The 19,287-nt window shown below is 44.7% G+C and overlaps 3 protein-coding genes across 5 annotated transcripts in view; 2 read left to right on the top strand and 1 right to left on the bottom strand.

Moving 5' to 3' along the window:
- Nucleotides 1–3,592, bottom strand: part of ASB3 (ankyrin repeat and SOCS box containing 3) — a 28,746-nt gene extending 25,154 nt beyond the window's left edge. Inside the window, exon 1 of the mRNA XM_061461742.1 lies at nucleotides 3,441–3,592. The gene's annotated coding sequence lies outside the window, so the exon portion shown is untranslated. The remainder of the gene's footprint in view (nucleotides 1–3,440) is intronic.
- Nucleotides 1–19,287, top strand: part of NPHP1 (nephrocystin 1) — a 179,074-nt gene that overhangs the window by 47,219 nt on the left and 112,568 nt on the right. The window lies entirely within an intron of this gene.
- Nucleotides 3,662–18,081, top strand: ERLEC1 (endoplasmic reticulum lectin 1). Its single transcript, XM_061461751.1, has 14 exons — nucleotides 3,662–3,908; nucleotides 4,505–4,609; nucleotides 5,848–5,928; nucleotides 6,781–6,858; nucleotides 7,009–7,072; nucleotides 9,368–9,408; nucleotides 11,691–11,914; nucleotides 14,400–14,529; nucleotides 14,935–15,096; nucleotides 15,769–15,828; nucleotides 16,095–16,219; nucleotides 16,729–16,806; nucleotides 16,990–17,065; nucleotides 17,791–18,081. The coding sequence occupies exons 1-14, from the start codon at nucleotides 3,750–3,752 to the stop codon at nucleotides 17,860–17,862; spliced, it is 1,455 nt and encodes a 484-aa protein (XP_061317735.1). The 5' UTR covers nucleotides 3,662–3,749; the 3' UTR covers nucleotides 17,863–18,081.

Below are 19,287 nucleotides of genomic sequence, written 5' to 3'. Positions count from 1 at the left end.
TTCACAGGAATTGCAGCAATATCTGTAACAAAACATTCCAGTTTGTGCATACAACTCCAGTACAATAAAAGTGCATCAATTTACTGATGGTGTTGGGGAAAGATTTCCAGAACTGTTTATTTAAAGGGTATCCATGGTAGGATGGACATCAATGTGTGTCCTACTTCATCTTGTTAGAAAGTGCTGTTAGGTCTCATGGTGAAAAAGAATATACAAGAGCTGGCTACTCTTTGCCTAATAGTAGTCTTGAACTGTGTCAGCATTAGGGGTTAATTACAGCACTGGAAATACACCTTTGCTCTTGTGTAGCGTTTCAGCCACAACTCTGCCCAGTTTCAGTCCCCAGCAAAAGCCCAGTGTGCTTTCAGGTCTGTTATCACAAAAATGGGGATACACTTTTTATGTCCCATATATGCTGAATTTTCTCATTAAATCTAAATTTGTGGCAACTTACAGAGATTTTAGATACATTTTCACTGTACAACCACACACAAAGTTACCCCTAAACTTGGTTCCAAACAATTTCTAAGGCCATTTGTAAGAAAAAGAACTTGTCCAGCAGTTGGTCAAGATACACCCTCCCTGTGATGCTGAAAGGGGTCACACCACTGGGTGGTACATACACTGATGTAGCTATAAATTCTCTTGGAATCTTCCAAATAAAAGTTCTATGTTAATTTAAGTCACATGGGAATCAATCTCTGTGAATATATGAATCTATAACCTGAATATGCAACACTTTACTTCCTTTTTGTGTCTAGCTTTGGTAATAAGCCTGCTTCAGGCCCACTGTGATGGAACTGACAAAACTGATGTGTCATCTGACTTAATCATAAATGTCTGTCAGCAGATTTGCACTTCTTCACACAAGAAATCTCATGGAGAAGGGAAATCAAACCCTTCTGTAATGACCAGATGCTTTGTAGGATCACTAGTATGATTTCTGTCTTTCCTTCTTCAACCATTTATCTGCTCCATGCTACTCACAGATGAGCAAACAACAAAGCTCTAATGGGACTGGTCTAACCTGTTCCAGTTTGGAAACTGTGCTGGACATTCAGGTGTGTATTTATATATATAGACACAGAGAGAGAGCCCTTGGAGTTATTTTATACACATACACCTCTGTATTTGCTTTTATCCATTGGTTATGTTTAACAGCTTTGTGCATAAACCGATTACCAAAGTTTGAGCATCACAGACCTTTTCAGATCAAAACTCTCATGCTCTCACTACACAAAAAAGGAATTGTTAATGATTTCTTTGCTTTTGCATCACTCCATCTTTATTCCCACTTCCATGCTCTCAAATCTTTTTTTTTCTATGATACATAAAGACCAGACCCTTCCTAGACAAGGCTGCTCTCTAGAAACTAAAACCTGAAGAAAGTCCTTCAAAAAGGTAACTAAGGTGCAGTTCAGTCTCACAGAAGAATGCAGTGTCTGGCAATTGTTAAGTTACTTTAATACACTCAGTAAAACAGTCTTCAGCACAAACACACGAATAACTGTGTCATGCTGCAGCTCTTTAGCAGCTGACAGGAAAACTTATGGCCTCCAGAGAAGCTCCAAGTCTGAACAGTTCAGGCAACGGCAAGAAGCCATTGTTGCCCCTTACAAGCAGGAAAAACTCCAACAAACAAACATTTTGAACACCACTTGCCCTTAAAAGCTAAGGCAACAATATTATTGCAGCATCCCCCATCAATATTGTATCACTATTGCATATCACCGTTTCCTGAAGTTTGTCATGTTTAACTCCAATTTGTAACCCTTCCTTCAGGCGTGCACGTGGATGCAGGCTTTACTCAAGCTAAGGAGCAGATGATGTTGAAGAAACCCAGCTGTTACAGCTCCCCCACCCCATCTATTCCTGTGTGTCTGCTCTGTGTAACACAAATGCTCTTATGAGGTGGTTTTCCACTCAGTTCAGCCACGCTACGGAGTGGCAGAGGGGATGCAAGCAGGCAGCAGGAGAGCAAGCCCTGTATCTTGACTTACTACCATATAATTATCACAAGATTAGAAACACGCTGTCTTTCCCAATAAATAAGGCTTTTCTACAAGAGCTGAGCACTGACTACACTCCCTTTGATCACCATCTGCAGTACAACCCTGATTATTCCAACTTTACACGCTCTCAGTATTCCTACATTGATTTGCCTGCTCCTCCAGCTTTTCATTTAAGCAGCTTTCCTTTAACTGTTGCTCTCCCTTGCCTCAAACCAAGGTCTTGCCTGCATCCTTCTGGCCCTTTGCAGTTTAGGTCTCTTCTCTGCAGGTATTCTAGCATTTTCCTCAAATCGTGCATGTCCTTGAGCTGGAAAGGAATTTGCTCCCAGCTCTATCTACTTTGGCACCAGCTGAACCAGGAAAAGATAACACAATTACATCTTTAAACAAGAAAATAACAGCAGAAAAACTCAAAAATATTGGTTAGACCCAGTGCAGCCATTTAGCAAATTTTAACCTATCTCATTTATATTACCCCATCTAGAAACGGTTCTTCTGCCCAGGGCACAAGACAACCAAGGGATTACAAACTATTTACAAACAGTTCACTATTGACTAAAACAGCCGATTTTGAAACTAAGCATTAAAATGCAATGAAGCATGGCCTGGAACATAACATCATAAACCAAACATATCCCCCACAACCTTCTCCACCACCACTGGGATTATTTCCCGGAATCATGGCTTCCTTTACCTCTACATACTTCTCTCAGTAAATATTTCAGAAATTAGGGGGTTTTAAGGCTTAAGAATTGCTGTACACTTCCACAACACTGCTGTTAGCCGCATACGTCACCATCACCCATCACCAACTGCAAAGCAGACAGCAAAATTGCCCCGCGTTTTTTCTTCCTCTAGAATCATGGAATCCCAGACTGGTTTGGGTTGAAAGGACCTTAAAGCTCCTCCAGCTCCAAGCCCTGCCACGGGCAGGGACCCCTTCCACTAGAGCAGCTTGCTCCAAGCCCCTGTGTCCAACCTGGCCTTGAGCACTGCCAGGGATGGGGCAGCCACAGCTTCTCTGGGCACCCTGTGCCAGCGCCTCAGCACCCTCACAGGGAAGAGCTTCTGCCTAAGAGCTCATCTCAGTCTCCCCTCTGGCAGGTTCAAGCCATTCCCCTTGGCCTGTCCCTCCATCCCTTGTCCCAAGCCCCTCTCCAGCTTTCCTGCAGCCCCTTTAGGCACTGGAGCTGCTCTCAGGTCTCCCCTTCAGGAGCCTTCTCTTCTCCAGGCTGCCCCAGCCCAGCTCTCTCAGCCTGGCTCCAGAGCAGAGCTGCTCCAGCCCTCGCAGCAGCTCCATGTTCCCCTCTGCCCTCGCTCCAACAGCTCACTACAGAGGCACCACAACGGCACACGCAGCACCTCCCGGAACACCAACACTTCGGCGTTTTTAAGTCACACCGGAACGAGCGCGACCGCAGCTCTTACCCTCCACCAGCGAGCCCTCTCCTCAGCGCACCGGCACTCAGCACCCGCAGGGCAGCGGGGAGGTTTTAACCGAGCCGTTAAGGACCCCGGAGCCCCTACGACCGCCGACGTGAGGCTCAAGGCTGCGGTTTCCACACGGAGCCGGCGGCTCCTCACCCGCTCCCCTCAGCCGCCGCCTCCCGCCACTGCCGCGGGTGCCCCGGATGTTGATGCGCGGGAGCCCGCCCTGACGGAAGCAGACGTGGCGGCGGCGCTGCCCGGCGCTCCCCTCGCTCCCTTCCCTCCCTCCTTCCTTCCCCGCCGGCCGGCATGAGGGACCGCCGGCACCGGCCGCCCGCCCCGGCGCTGCTCTGCGGGCTGCTGCCGGCCCTGGCGGCCGCCGTGGTGGCGGAGGGCGGCCGCGCTCTCCCTCAGCTCAGCGACGACATCCCCTTCAGGGTGAACTGGCCCGGCACCGAGTTCAGCCTGGTGGGTACCGCGGCGGGGGCCGGGGGGTGGCCGCTCACTGCTCCCTCAGCGGCTTTCTCCCGTGGGGAGCCGGGCGGCTGTAGCTGTTAACGGGGGGCGGTGGCTCCAGCGGCGGAGCCCTCGCGCTTGGCCGTTGGGTTTGAAGCCGTTCCGCTACAGAAACGTTTCAGGTTGGGGTGAGCCCCACGTAGCCTTTGCTGGGGGGGTCCCTTAAGCATCTCCCTGCGTTTTGGCTGTGGTACACGGGTCCCAGGACAGAGGGTGAGCTCTGGGACTCGGGCCACGGCCTGAGCCTGTCAGCTGGGCAAATCCCAGGGGAACCTGCCCTGAAGATCAACATGGGAAAGGCTGCTGGAAAAGTGCGGTGGTTCTGGGGGTGTTGCTTTAGGAAACGGCCTTTATAACAGCAGGGATGTGGCAGGAGGCAGAGGGTGGAAGCAAAGGAGAAGGCAAGAAAAGCCTTCAGTCTTGTGGAGACCCAGGAAATACCCCGGACCGCTATGAATTAAGCGTACTGCTCGTCAGTTCTGGGCTGTTTCTAACAAGGAGCAGTAAAAGAGCCACCTGACTAATCCACAGGTCGGTTGTTTTCTCAGCCTACGACTGGTGTCCTGTACAAAGAGGATAACTACATTATAATGACCACTGTGGACAAAGAGAAGTATAAATGCCTGCTTCCGCTGATAGCAAGTGGCAATGAGGTAAGTTCAGTCAAGCCTTTATTGCAGTTATAAACTGCAGACAAGTCTTGACAGCATCTTTTCAGTTCCCCCCCTTCCCCCTGCCCCAGATCAGAAGAGCAGCATCTACAGCATCCCTCAGAGCTTCACAGTTTGTGGTAGATCATAGAATCATAGAATAGTCAGGGTTGGAAAGGACCTTAAGATCATCAAGTTCCAACCCCCCTGCCATGGGCAGGGACCCCCTTCACTTTGTATTACATACTAGCTCTGTAATAAGTGGGGCCAGTCTGAATGCTTTGAAGTCCTTATTTGGCAACACGTGATTGCTATGTTCTGTGTATTGCTAGGATTGGGAAATGCTTGGTTTTTAAGTGCCGTTGTCAAATTCTAGGTCAGTAAATGGCTATAGAGGTTGTTAACATTGCTATCGTGATCACCCTATCTGTAAGTACTATCCCAGTAGTGGTTCTGCCATTAGGGTCGTTGCTTCCTCAATTGGACGTCTGGATGCGCAATTTGAGGTTTAAATTTAAAAAGAAATAAATGCCTTTGTTTGTACAGAAAATGTAGCTTGAGGAGGCCTTTGCTGGGGTTTATCATTGGTCGTTTATTCCTCCTGAGGTTCAGGTGTGAGAACTTGAACAGTTGAGCTGCACTCCTGTGATAGGACCTCCCACTTTGACACAGCCCTCATCCTTTATGTGACTGACAGCACAGAGGGCTTCAGGCTAGGTGACAAGTCTTTAATACTCAAGAACTTGGAATGGAAGTCTCTTCAATAACGTGCGTGTTTCTAGAGCAAAAATGATGCAGAAATAAACTTTCACTGTATTAGTCATGCTTTTTTGATCCTTTTTTTAATTACATAAAAGCTGTGCGACGTCCCAGTTATGCTGCATCAGCATTGACTAACAAATGAGAAGCTTGTTGGTGCTGTTTGCCTGTGCACACCCCACCCTGCCACTGTGGACACAAGCAAGTGGAGAGTTCCTGCTCTTTCACCACTTCTAGGCCACAAAACTTTTCTGGTTTGACTACTTTATTTGTGACTTCCATTTGCCCCTTGTTATTAAATGATCTTTTTTTTCCCCCCTAATCACCACACAGCTCCTTCAGGGCAGGAATTAATGAGGGCTTGTACCTTTCAATTTTGCAATAACATTTTTGGTTTGTTTTTTTACTGTTTCAAATGAATATTAACTAAACTAACCAAAGTACTGTTAATTTTAATGTAATGAAATACCCTTCTATTATAGGAAGAAGAAAAAGACTATAAAGGTCCTACTCCAGGAGAATTATTGGAACCACTTTTTAAGCAAAGTAGCTGCTCATACAGGGTATGTTACTTCTGTGTTGATAATTCAAATGCTAATCAAAAGTTTACAATCCAGTCCATTTCAAGGTTTAGCATATTAAACTGTTTGGATAAATATGTCTTAGACTTCAGGTACTAATTCAGTCTAAAATAAGACCTCTACCGCTTTATGAATCTCTTAATATGCTGATAAAAAAAAAGTCTGTATAATTGAAGATGTCAGCATTCAAATAAATGGCGTTCATCTATGAGCAATCTCGAACATGGATTTAAAATACTTCCTTCCAGGAATCAAGCCATATAATGTGTGAAAACCCAATGAAAAGTGTTAGAAAACCAAACCAAACATGCTTCTAAATACTCTGAAAGTTTTCTAGCTTTCCATCAACTGTCATCCCCCTTTAAGACTCATGTCTTACATTAAAGAATAAGCTTAATACCAAGGCAACGTGGTACAGAGACCATGAAAGTGGCTGAATTACACCTATGTGTAATCCCACACAAGTCCTTAACGATGGGAGAGTGCGTCAAGCATAGTTGGTAAACAGCCTGTATCAATGACAGTTGTCAAAACCAGGCTGCGTGGAGTCACTGCAGCTTAGCCCCAGTGGTTTAGGGGAAAACTGAGTCTTTACATCTTATTTAACTATTTTCCTTCATTTTTTATCTGTATGAAAGTCAAGGAAGCTGCCCAGTGTATTTATTTGTAACACCAAAATGCTTGGAGAACACTGAGACCATTCCTTGTGCTATTGTTTTGGAGGGTGCCCAAGGCCATCTGCTTGGGCTGTGTTTCGTTGCTGCAAAAGCCAGAATTTTGGGAGAATCTGGAGTCGGGGAGGATGTATCTAAACAGAAATCTGTTTATTTTAAGATTGAATCTTACTGGACATATGAAGTCTGCCATGGTAAACACATCCGCCAGTACCACGAGGAGAAGGAAACAGGACAGGTAGGCTTCTGCACATTGAGTAATCTCAAATTATGCCCTTTTCCACTGGCATGTTCATGCTTAACTCCTCTTGAAGACTTGAATTCCTGTACACCTGAAAAAGGATGGAAATTGGTAACTGTGATCTCTTTTAACTCCTTTTGATTGTAGAAAATAAACATCCAAGAATACTATCTGGGGAATATGATGATGAAGAGCCCATTATCAGAACCAGGTTTGTCTTGAGTTATTTTATTTTGCTGATGCTTATTAATTGTTGGGGTTTAATTATTACTACCTGAGGAACAGGCTGTGCAAAACTGACTCCCAGTGCAATAGCATAGAATATTGTAGATTACATGTTACAAAATGTATTATTATAGTGAATGCCTTTTAGCACCTCACATTCCGTTCATCCTGTCAGTTTTGCCATGCTAATTGATTAGATTGGAACTGTATGATCCTTAAGGTCCCTTCCAAACCTAATCATTGTATAATTCTATGATAAGATGCATAAATCTGCAATTATTAGTGTCAGGGAAAGAAAATACATAATATAAGAGATGGAATCAGTATGTGACAGACCAGACTTTGGTAATACAGCCTGTTGCCACTCTTTTTGGGTGGGGAGAAGTGTCTTTCAAACTGTAGCAGAGGGCAGAGTACGTAGCACATCTTGGCCTCTGCTTTTCTGTAGTAACACATTGTCTGCAAACCTTGGAACTGTTTGAGAGTGTTTTTTTAGGGATCCTGCTGTAGATCTTTAGAAATACTGAAATGGGAGTTTGGTGGGAATTAGGTAGCTGAGCCCCAAACTCAAACTGTAGTTTAGAGTAACTAATTTTCTGAGCAGTTGTATTTTTTTTGCCTGTAAATAATAGTAGATGTTGGAAGTTCTGTGGTTGTATCTGCCAATATTTGCCTTCTGGGTGAGCACTTTGGTGGTGTATTAGTCCAGAGAACTCTCAAAAATCCAAAGAGTAAGCATTCATTCATCAGTGATGATACGAACAGTAGAAAAAAGCATCATCTAGGTTGGTGGTTTTTAATTCTAGGTATGTAAAAGGTGGCACCACGTTTTTCTGTTCCTGCAAGAGATTAACATGAATGCCTCAAACTTGTAAGGGATTTAGTACCTTTAATCCCATTCCTTCACATTCCTGCCTGCAGCCTTCAGCTGGGGATCTTAGTCCTGAAAAGAAACACAGCTTCAGAAACTGCATTGCTTGGCATTTCTTTACTACTGAGTTGCTTGGTTTTGCTGCTGTTAATCCTGTGCAGAGATGCCTAATTCCCCCTAGATGTACGGAAAACATTGTTTAATTTGAGATCCCAGTTGTTTTGTGGGGCTGGGTGCTGAAGTTAAGTGTGATGATATACTTCAAGTCATCATATCTGAGTCTTTTAGGATGTTGACCCTCTGTGCTTTCTGCTTAGGTGGCAGACTATTCTTTTTATGCTTCCTACATAGCAATTCACACTACTCTTAAAAAATAGATGGTTTCTCAAACCACTGTGAGCTGATATGCAGGAGTGTGAGACAGTAAATTTGGACCAGCTGAATGGGTGATGGCAAAGCAGAGTGGCCTTTTGCTCACCTAACTCTGAATGGAGTCTTGAAGCAGTTTGGAAGGCTGAGGGACCTGGGGTGGTTTAGCCTGGAGAAGAGAATGCTCAGGGGGTATCTTACTGCTCCCTACAACTGCCTGACAGGAGGATGGAGCCAAGAGGGGCTGGGCTCTGCTCCCAAGGAACAAGGGATGGGACAAGAGGAAATGGCCTCAAGCTGCACCAGGGCAGGTTTAGATGGAGCTGAGGAACAATTCCTGCCCCAGAGGGTGTTCAGGCATTGGAACAGGCTGCCCAGGGCAGGGCTGCAGTCACCATCCCTGCAAGTGTTCACAGCCCCGTGGAGACGAGGCCTCAGTGCCATGGGTTAGTGGTGGCCTTGGCAGTGCTGGGGAAGGGTTGGACTGGATGAGCTTGAAGGGCTTTTCCAGCCTGGTTGATTCTATGATCCTCACCTGTGACAGCTTGCAACCCCAGCCCTGTAAGGATGTTTACTCTCAGCATCATTAGTCTGGCATGAAGTCCGGCCCCACTTCTTCCTAGGAGTGTATCCTCTGAGGCTGGCTAGTGGGTGAGCTGAAGAACTTGCCTGTTTACTGTCCCAGCCTGTAATCCACTCACCTTGAGCTGCCCCTCAAAGAACAGCAGTAGTGAGTGATGTATTCTCCTGCCCTGACTGGCCTTCCTCTGATGCTAGGGCTGGATTTGGTCTGTCCTATACACTCAAAAGTGTTTTAAGACAATGCTAGTTCCTATTGTGTTCTGTTTGCTCTGGACCCCAGATCACTGTTTATTTCCTTTCTTTCCTCTTTTGCACCTGCAAGTTCATGAAATTGACTCTTGTCAGCATCTACACGAAGTACCAGCAAATACACACACCATACAAACTTCTGTGTATGTAATTGCATTTTATTTCAAGTTCACAGATTTTATGCTTACCTCATTCTTAATTATTCCCTAGATCAAGAAGAGAAAGAAAATCTCAAAGACAGTGCAAAAGAGGCAAGTGAAAACCATCTATTTTAACTTTTGCCATCAATAGTGGAGGCAATTTATATGTGATGGGATTAATGTTACAAGTTCCCTTCCAAATTGAGAATCAAAAAATGAAGCTCTGTTCCTGAGCTGCACTCTTCTCATTTTGATTCTCAGTCCCAGCTCAGGAAGCTATGTAGTCTAGTTAGTCAATCTTCTTTCCCTTCTACTTATTTACCTTAAAATTATGCTAATCTTAAACTTAAATGTGATGAATTATGTACTCTTCTACTCTGAAGACAATACACATAACCACAAATCCACATTATGGTCTAGTAACAGTTTTCCAGTTCCCTTAACGACACTTTTGTGCATTTTGGGTACAGAAAAAAAAACATTAACAAAATCCTACAGCACAAAATCCCTAAGAGATTTCTTAGCTGACTTGACCCTTCCCATAAAACTTTCTGCTTCCCTTTTCCATTAGAGAACTTTGCTGTGTGTTTAGGCCCCAAAATTCAGTTCTGAGTCACTAACTTGATAGCAAAACAATGGAAGTACCTGAAGCACATTGGAGTTTGGAATTTGCAGTAGCAGATCTGACCTGTGGACACACACCCCCCCCTACCTTATTGCCAGTTATCCTTCCTTTTAAATCTTAAATCAATTTTTAGTCTACATGTCCCTTGCAGTGCTGATTTACATAGCACAGAGTGGTGGTTCTGCAGAGGATCTTAGAAAATACACATGCCAGATAAGTTGGTGGAGCAGAACCAAGTCAGAATGCGGCCCGTTGTCATGGCAGTGGCAGTTATGCCTCTTGGAAATTCAAACTAAGTTCCTTGTAAGGTGAATTATTTTTTCTTTCAGAGGAAATTGTCTTTTACTGGCACTGACAGTTTTTCTGATATACAAACACTGTCTTGGTTTCAGTCCATAAAGAATTTAGCCATAATTTGCATGGGTCCTCTAGTCAGGAAGGGGAAAGAACACATAACAGACAACACAGCTGGGTGGTGCTTCAAGCAACTGCCACAACTAGAGGTGTATCTTAAGTCCTACTGTGTGCCTTTCAGTTGTGTGCAAACCACAGCTGTCTGCATTCAGATTTCTTGAAGTTACCCTCAATGAAATGTGTAGGCATAATTCTTCTATTTTTAAGGAAAAAACAGTTGTTTCATTGAGAAAGACAGAAAGGGAAGGCCCTGGTACCTTTTTTCTCAACTCTTTTGTAGACAAACAGAATGTATTTTCATTTCCCACCTTTGAATATTGAAGTATAGAGTTGATAAGTGACTGGAAGCCAAGAAGCACCTGAGCAGTTGAGCTGCTGGCATGTTCATTCTTTAACCTCATGAATGTCTCATCATTTCATTCATGATGGAGCAATTTGAGGAGAGAATCAGTAGCCTGTGACAGGGTAGTGTGGTTTGAAAAGCAGAATAAGTAGGTACAGAAGGGTCTCAGGTCCTCAGCTTAGTGTCCTGACCACAGAAGGCACCACCACCTTTTAGCACAAAGCCTGATTTGTCACGCACTGCAAACCTATACTAGCTCAAGCAACACAGGTAGGAAAAGGTCTAGTCTGTGAGTTCCAGCATGGCTTTTGCACAAGCAGAACTTTTGGTACCCAGGAACTTCAGCTGCTTCCAAGTTAGGAACCCAGAAAGGGATTTTTATCAGTTTGGGGAATTAATTTCTTTAAGTAGAAGCTGGATGAAACAGGAAGGGACAAGTCTGAAGAGAGCTTGTTGTACACACTTTTGGTTTGTATATATCATTAACTTTGTTAGCCACAATAACAGCTGGTGTGGGATACTCTGGATATGGAACAGCCCAGGCTGGGAATGCCAAAAGGTGTAGTGCAGGCATCACTTTGCAGGGGTGTTTTAGAGTCTACAAGCCCTGGCACTGAAGTGAAGGTAATGGGCCTGGTCAGACCTGAGCTGAGTCTGGCAGAGCTACTGTCATCCCCTTGTCTCCTGCAGGGTGAACATAGCTGGCTTGGTGCTCTTCCAAAACACTGCACACAGCTGGCAAGCTGACTTAGAACTGAAACATCAGGCAGCCCATGCAGAGAAACCACCTGCTTTTGTAACCAAAACTCATGTGTGGCTCAGTGCATTTGTGCAGGGTATGGAGGTAATAAACCAGAGCATATTTGCATGTTGCAGAAACACCAAGTGACTACACAGAGGCTGTTTTCAATGCTGTAATGCCCGCTCTGCAGAGTGTAAGCATATCTTTTGTTTCAGAAGAGTCAAAGGAGCTTTGTTCATCCTCTTAATTTTTCACTTTCTTTCACCTAGATACCTACCAAAAACATAGAAGGGCAAATGACCCCGTACTACCCTGTAGAAATGGGAAACGGCACACCTTGTAGCTTGAGACAAAACCTGCCCAGGTCAAGCACAGTGATGTACATCTGTCACCCAGAAGCTAAACATGAGATCCTTTCAGTAGCAGAAGTTACCACCTGTGAATATGAAGTGGTTATACTGACACCTCTGCTCTGCAGCCACCCTAAATACAGGTACAGTATCTAATTTTGGCTACCCCCACTTCAAATTGTCATCAGGTGCCACACATGTATGTGCTTATGTAAGTCATACCCAGCTGTGGTTTCTGGTACAGAGCTGTGACTCTTGTATGTACTTTGGCAAGGCTTCTTAAGTTTTCAGGTTAAATTGCATGACCTTTGCAGTTTGTAAGTCTCTAATGCCTGATCTCACATGAGAAACAGATGGGAAGTACAGCTATTTCCAGCAGGTAAGTTCCTAGCCCTGGCGCTGGGGAAACGCAAACTAGGACATTAAGGCTGCAGGCAGATTAACAACAGCCTGTCTCCTCTTAGCTCATGACTTCAAGGTCTGGGGGATCATCTTCATGGTATTTAAAGAATGCAGATTGCATCAGTGTGTTATTTTGAGTATAGACTTCATCTTCCATAATTCCAGAAAACAAAAGTATAGTCTTCAGGCGTAACCTTGATGTTATTTTAGCAGTAGTCCCAACTTAAGGAACTCCCATCTGTCTCTGTCCTGCTTTACTGCCTTCAGCTGTGAAGTCATTTTCATATGAAACATTCACAATTTCAGTGTTATTTTCCAAAATGAAGCTTAGGATTTCCCCTCCTGCCCCCAAATTGTGCCATGCACCTATGGGATACATTTAGTCTCAGTCATATGGATTCTTGTCTGTTCAAGTGGTGTAAGAGTGAATCTGGCATACAAATGAAGGGGGAAATAGTGGCAGGAGTTCTGAATTTCCCATGCACGCAGATGTTAGAACAAGGGAGGATTTAATCACTGCTCTGAAATAGGCGAGAGAGTCTAAAGGACAAAATCCTCAATCATGCATTTAATAAACACTTGCTGTTGGAGTAAATAAGTTATGCTATTAAATATGCAGTCTTGGTTGTACATTCTCTCATGAAGATGGGTTTGGTAACATTTTGTCTGCTGTGCTTCTCTATTACACTGTTACCTGTTTACTCTGACTCTTTTAAGCCTCTGTATGAGCCCCAAACTAGAAAGTGCAGAGGCAGATTGTTCTGTTGTTTGATAAGGATAAATCTTGAGCTGCTCCCTCCTCCCAAAGGGCAGGCAGGGAAAGCTTCCTGGCCACTAGCAGGAAATACTTAAAATAAACATAAAGGTCTTTGTTATCCCACTTTATCGTCTCCATTAAATAAAGATGGGTGGAGATGGCAGGCTGGAAGTGCTGCTCAGCTGAGAAAGCAACAAACCAACCTCACGTTAAATTAAGAGCACTTTTCCTGTCATGTGTACCTTAAACAGCACAGAGCAGTACTTCAGCCACCAGTGCTCTTCCCATTATCTTACCCAATAATGGGCTTGCATTAACTGAGCAGAAGTATTTCCATTAGCTCTTCTCTTGGTACAATTTGAGGGGTTTTTAAATTGGTGGGAATTGGGGACAAGGAGGAAGGCAGTGAAAGGTAGTATTTGTCTGCTCTGACTATTAGTGCTGTTTAAATAAAATTGAGATAAAGCCAGGCTGCTTTGGTACAGGGCTTGTTTAATCTAGAGTGCAGATGTAATTTATGGAATGTTTTAAGGTTCTTTTAACTGCAGTGGTGATTATTACACAACTAGTGCTGTGTACTACAGCCTCTTCCTAGGAGGACATCACCAGAGGCCACCTTGTTCCTGGAGTAGTATCTGCATGTTTGGTTTGTAAATAAGCTTTCTCTAAAAAGGCCCTTTTCAACAGGAGGAGCAGGGAAAGCTGCACAAATGCTTTGTTTGTCATTGTGGTTCTCATTGTGATGTTCACTTTACTATTTTCTGTTAAGGCTTATTTGGTGCTTTAATGAGGCCTTCATGTAAACTGAGAAGAAACCTGTGTTGACTCTGCTTCATCTCTTACTTTTTCTTTCCTGAAATAAGCTACTTTTTGCAGACATAGAACCCCAGACTGGTTTGGTTTGGAAGGGACCTTAAAGCTCCAGCTTCAACCCCCTGCCATGGGCAGGGACACCTTCCACTAGAGCAGCTTGCTCTAAGCCCCTGTGTCCAACCTGGCCTTGAACACCGCCAGGGATGGGGCATGAAGAGAGTGGTAAAGGAATAACGGATATATGTGCACTAAGAAAAGCCATACATGTCAGGCACTACAAGAATGTATGATTTAATGATACAGGAACTGCATCTATCAGGTTTAACCTTTGCTGTTTCCTGGTTTCTGAGAGTTTTGTGTGGCCTTGACACTACATTCATAGTTCATGTATAATGCAGTTTTCCTTTTAATACGCAGCTTTTCCCTTTGATGAGGAGGGGTTTGATCACATTTTCAGTCATCTGGCAGCATTAGGAGTGAGACTAAACTGGGCGAAAAGCATATTCACATCAGTTATAAGAACAGGGTAGCTTTGGCTGAGACAGTGCAAGTACAAGAAGGAAAATACGCACCTCAGCCAGAAACTTAGAGCAGTAAAATAGTGTGTCTTGTCTTTAAGGCATGGTAAGTGATGTTTGGCTCACTTGTTTGGACAGGTTCAGGGCCTCTCCTGTGAATGACATCTTCTGCCAGTCTCTGCCAGGATCCCCACTTAAGCCCCATAATCTGGAACAGCTGGAGAAACAGCAAGAAATGATGAAGATGCCTTTTAGAAAGGTTAAGGAGGTAGGATTTGTTTCACTTTAATAGAAAATACTTATTTTCCATGCTGTAACACCCACAACTTTCACTTCCATGGAGTAAATTCTGTTACCCAGCTTTGTAAGACCATGTCAGTCTTTGTTGAAGTCATCTGTAAGTTACCTTGTTTGGAATGAAAACAAAGCAAGAAAGTTTGGGCTACTGATTTAAAACTTTTTGTAGCCTACAGTTTACAGATGTGTGAAGTCTTTGAATTTGGCTCTTTTTTTCTCAGCTATGCTAAAGACAGTGAAAACAATGACAAAATGCTTTCATACTTATTCCTACAGTCACCCCACTTAGTATTAAGTAACTTCACTTAATTATTATGACTTTGCAAGGGCCTTATGAAATCTAAATGGGTGTTTTTTGTGTAAAATTCCATTTCAGGAAGAAATGCAGTCAACAAAAGAAGAGAAATTTTCTTCCATTCACAAGCCTGTTGCTGTTGGTAGCCATCAACTGTTAACTGTGGGAACAACCCACATCTCCAAACTGACTGATGAGCAGCTTATAAAGGAATTTCTGAGTGGTTCTTACTGCTTCCATGGGGTGAGAAATAAGCTACATAAAATCAAATAGCTACTCCTTAATTGCACAAACTGGTTTATGTATTTCATTTCTCCATGAACTGTCATAGCTGCTTTCTGATACAGCTAATACTTACCTCTCCCTGCATTGATATCGGGAAGGCTTACGTGCCAGGAAGGTATCTTTAACCTTTCTGTTGAAATTCAGTTTATCTGAACAATCATAAATAAATAGAATATTTATAAATTGAATAGAATCACAGTGAAATTAAAGTAGCTCCTGAGAATTGATTTGGTTAAGGAGAAGGAAAAAAACTTCTCATCAGACTTACTGAGCAGAGCAAAGGCATCTGAGGTTGTGCTATCTTTCAAAGAGGAAAGTATTTCTTTAAAAGATAAACAGGGAGTACACAACTAGTTTAAGGAATTTAGTCATATGTGGCTCTTCAGGTTTAAACTTGGCTTAAACTCACTTATTCCACCTCTGATACACTTCCCTGTATCAGTCTGATAAGAGATTCCCTCTCAGTGCCAATCTTGAATCAACACATCTAATTAACAGATGTGAAAGTTGAGAGCTAAAATCAACAGTGGTTTAGGGTCCGGAGGGAAGTGGACGTGGCTCTTTTGGGGCATTTTATCTGGTTTGTGGGTTTTTGCTTTGTTTTAACACTGAGATTATCCCTCTCCCCAGGGTGTTGGCTGGTGGAAGTATGAATTCTGCTACGGCAAATACGTTCATCAGTATCATGAGGTATGTTTAAACAGTTGCATGTTCTGCCACTAGATGGCTGTGGGGAATAAGGGGTTAGAGAATCTGCACTCTGGAAAAAAACAGCATCCTGTTCTTGGGTGATTTAAGTTGGATTTCGGGAAAGACATCCTCTGTGTGCTGCCTATGTTTATGCAGGGGGATGTAGGTACCGTGTCAGACAGAGCTGACATTCTACACATCATTTACAATATGCTTGCTGCTAAATACGCCATACAAGGTATAATTATCAGCTTCCCCTTTTGTAGGACAAGGAAACTGGCAAGACTTCCGTGGTGGTGGGTACGTGGAACAAGGAGGAACACATTGAGTGGGCCAGGAAGAACGCTGCTAGAACATATCATCTCCAGGAAGACGGCACACAGACAGTTCGGTATGGGTACCACCACCACCATCACTGCCCCCATGTTTGCCATAGAGAGGAATAATCATCAGGGCCACTTCTGCAGCGTGTGAATGTTCAGTTCACAAATAGCTACAACTGTCAGGAGCAGTGTGTATAGGTATTTGGTTTATTATTATTTCCCCCTAATGAGCATGCAACATCAGAAAAGGTAATTCAACCCTTGGGATGTGACACAGAGAAAAATCTCCCAAGAGTGAACAACTATTTGCTTCTGCAGTCACTGAAATACAGTGTGTTACTACTTTGGTTTGTATATTTGAGTTAAATAGAATCACAGAGCGGTTTAGGCTGGGAGGGACCTTGAAGCTTCTCCAGTTCCAACCCCTGCCATGGGCAGGGACACCTTCCACTAGAGCAGCTTGCTCCAAGCCCCCTGTATTTGAAGAATGATGAGATATGCATCACACAAGTTAGCTACCTGCTTAGGAACTGCGTGTATTATTTCCAAACATTTTCATTCCCATCTTTTGTGGCAGGATGGTGTCTCATTTCTATGGAAATGGAGATGTTTGTGACTTGACAGACAAGCCAAGGCAGGTGACTGTGAAATTGAAGTAAGTTCACTTTCTCAGTAAGCTGATGTTTTGCGTCTCTGCTCTCTGTGTCAGAGGGGGCAGCCTCTGCCGTCTGCAGAAAGCAATGACTGTCAACTTCCTAAAAATGCTAGAGGGAAATACATGGTTTAGTTCTGTGTTTCTTGGACACTAAACACCACAACATTTCCTTTCTGTTTTCAGATGTAAAGAATCCGATTCCCCTCACGCCGTGACCATATACATGTTAGAGCCTCATTCTTGCCAATACATCCTTGGGGTAAGAAAAAACATGGGGAAATCCCTATGATCAGGTGCCACCTGGCAGAGAGTATCTCCAGGTGTATGTTTGAAATGGTTCCTTCCTCCTACTGACTCTTCCCAAGACATTCCCAGAGTATGAGTAGTGTACTTCAGCCCATATACATGACATCTAAGCAAGTACTGCTTTTTGTTCAGTTGCACCTGCTTGGAGAAAGGAGGGTCACTGTTAATTACACTAATTACACTGAGTATGCTGTGGGAGTCATACCCAAAAGTAGAAAGCACTTACTCGGGGTTAGAGAGTGCTGCTCTAGAACCGTGCCTACGGCGGTCTGTCTTCATTGATCTCCTGCTCTGTTGTAAAACAGAACCCCAGCCTGGTTTGTGTTGGAAGAGACCTTAAAGCTCCTCCAGCTCCAACCCCTGCCACGGGCAGGGACCCCTTCCACTAGAGCAGCTTGCTCCAAGCCCCTGTGTCCAACCTGCCCTTGAACACTGCCAGGGATGGGGCAGCCACAGCTTCTCTGGGCACCCTGTGCCAGCGCCTCAGCACCCTCACAGGGAAGAGCTTCTACCTAAGAGCTCATCTCAGTCTCCCCTGTTCTGGCAGGTTCAAGCCATTCCCCTTGGCCTGTCCCTACAGGCCCTTGTCCCAAGCCCCTCTCCAGCTTTCCTGCAGCCCCTTCAGGCACTGGAGGTACAATTTCATAGTCTTTACTGTTTCAATCTCTTCCACCCAAGGTGGAGTCTCCCGTCATCTGTAAGATTCTGGACACAGCAGACGAGCACGGGCTCCTCTCGGTGCCCAGCTGAGGAGCAGCAGAGCCCCTGCACAAGCCATACCTGTCACCACGGCCACCGGCGGCTCCCCCTTCACATCCCCCTGCGAGACGGTGCCAGCCAAGAGCAGCTTCAGCCTCACCAGCAGAACCCTGGCAGAGGAGGGACTCACGAACCACTTTGTGTATAACTATGTGTATATAAGAGGTTATCGATAAACTTTTAATGATTAAAATCTTGTCTTGCACTTCCTCTTTGACTTGTGTGTGGCACCTTCTGCAGCCGGCGGCGTCATCACTGAGGTGTAAGTTACCAGCTTTAAAAAGGCAAAAGGAACACGGCCCAGCTTCAGGGGAGAAGTTCAACTGCCAAGAGAATGCAAAGCAAAAGCAACGCTTCACCCAGGAGCCTTCAGCAGCTGCTGCAACACTGACTATTGTTCTGCTGCCGCTGCTTGTCCAGACACAGCGTTACCTCAGTTTGACTGCTTGGAAATGCGTTCTCCTGTTGCCTTATCCCTTCAAGTGTTATTTTTTCCTCCCAGCCTGGGATATTTTCTGATATTAACACTGCAGGGTTCATCTTACTGTATTTATTTTGCTGGACATTCTTACTGCCATCGCTGAGACTTGCTGTTGTGCTGCTAAGGACTCTAAGGTATGACACGAGTGATCAACAACCAGCAGTTTGTGTAGCAGAGCTGTCAATACGAGCCAGACCTCTGCACTCCCCTTGTCTGTATTCAGCCATGTGTGGCATTTGTGTGTCTGAGCAGTTTCCTTCTCAACAATGACTCCTCAGTGCCTCCACCTGCCTCCTGATGGACCTTTTCTGTCTTCTGGTACACACCAGCCATGCCAGTAAGAGATTTGGTGCAGACACGTGAAGTTTTAGTCTGCTGCCACCACACGTCCCTGGAAGTAAGGTGAAATGCCACTTAGATTCCCACTATCCTTTTAAAATAGCTGCTTTCAAAGTAAGTTTGCTCATCACTGGTTTGTAGCCAACACCCCCTCGAGGCTCCTTCCCTCAGAAGAGCCCAGGGCTGGCCCAGTGCACCATTTACCAGGTGGGACCTTGATCCCTTCCTTTGTGGCTGAGTAACTTCAAACCAGACACACCCCAGCCCCTCCACACTGAGCAGGCGAGAGACACTGTGTGTCCTCCAGTGCCCTGTGCTGAGCAGTGCTGGAGGAAGGCCAGAAATGGCAAGTTCACAGCTGAGAGTGGTGACTGAGTGCTTGCTCTTAGTAACAACTTCCACCTGGCAGTGTTCAAGGCCAGGTTGGACACAGGGCCTTGGAGCAAGCTGCTCTAGTGGAAGGGGTCCCTGCCCGTGGCAGGGGTTGGAGCTGGAGGAGCTTTAAGGTCCCATCCTGCCCAAAACCAGGCTGGGATTCAGTGATGTCACTGAGCGTGTGAGCCCGCTACATTTCCTCTTTCTCTCAACCATTGTGC

Source organism: Pezoporus flaviventris, unplaced genomic scaffold, assembly GCF_033815535.1.
Source record: "Pezoporus flaviventris isolate CSIRO_AGI_PZ_B2104156 unplaced genomic scaffold, CSIRO_AGI_Pfla_v1 ptg000031l, whole genome shotgun sequence".
Lineage (NCBI taxonomy): Eukaryota > Metazoa > Chordata > Aves > Psittaciformes > Psittacidae > Pezoporus > Pezoporus flaviventris.
This window is presented reverse-complemented; position numbering and strand designations above follow the sequence as displayed.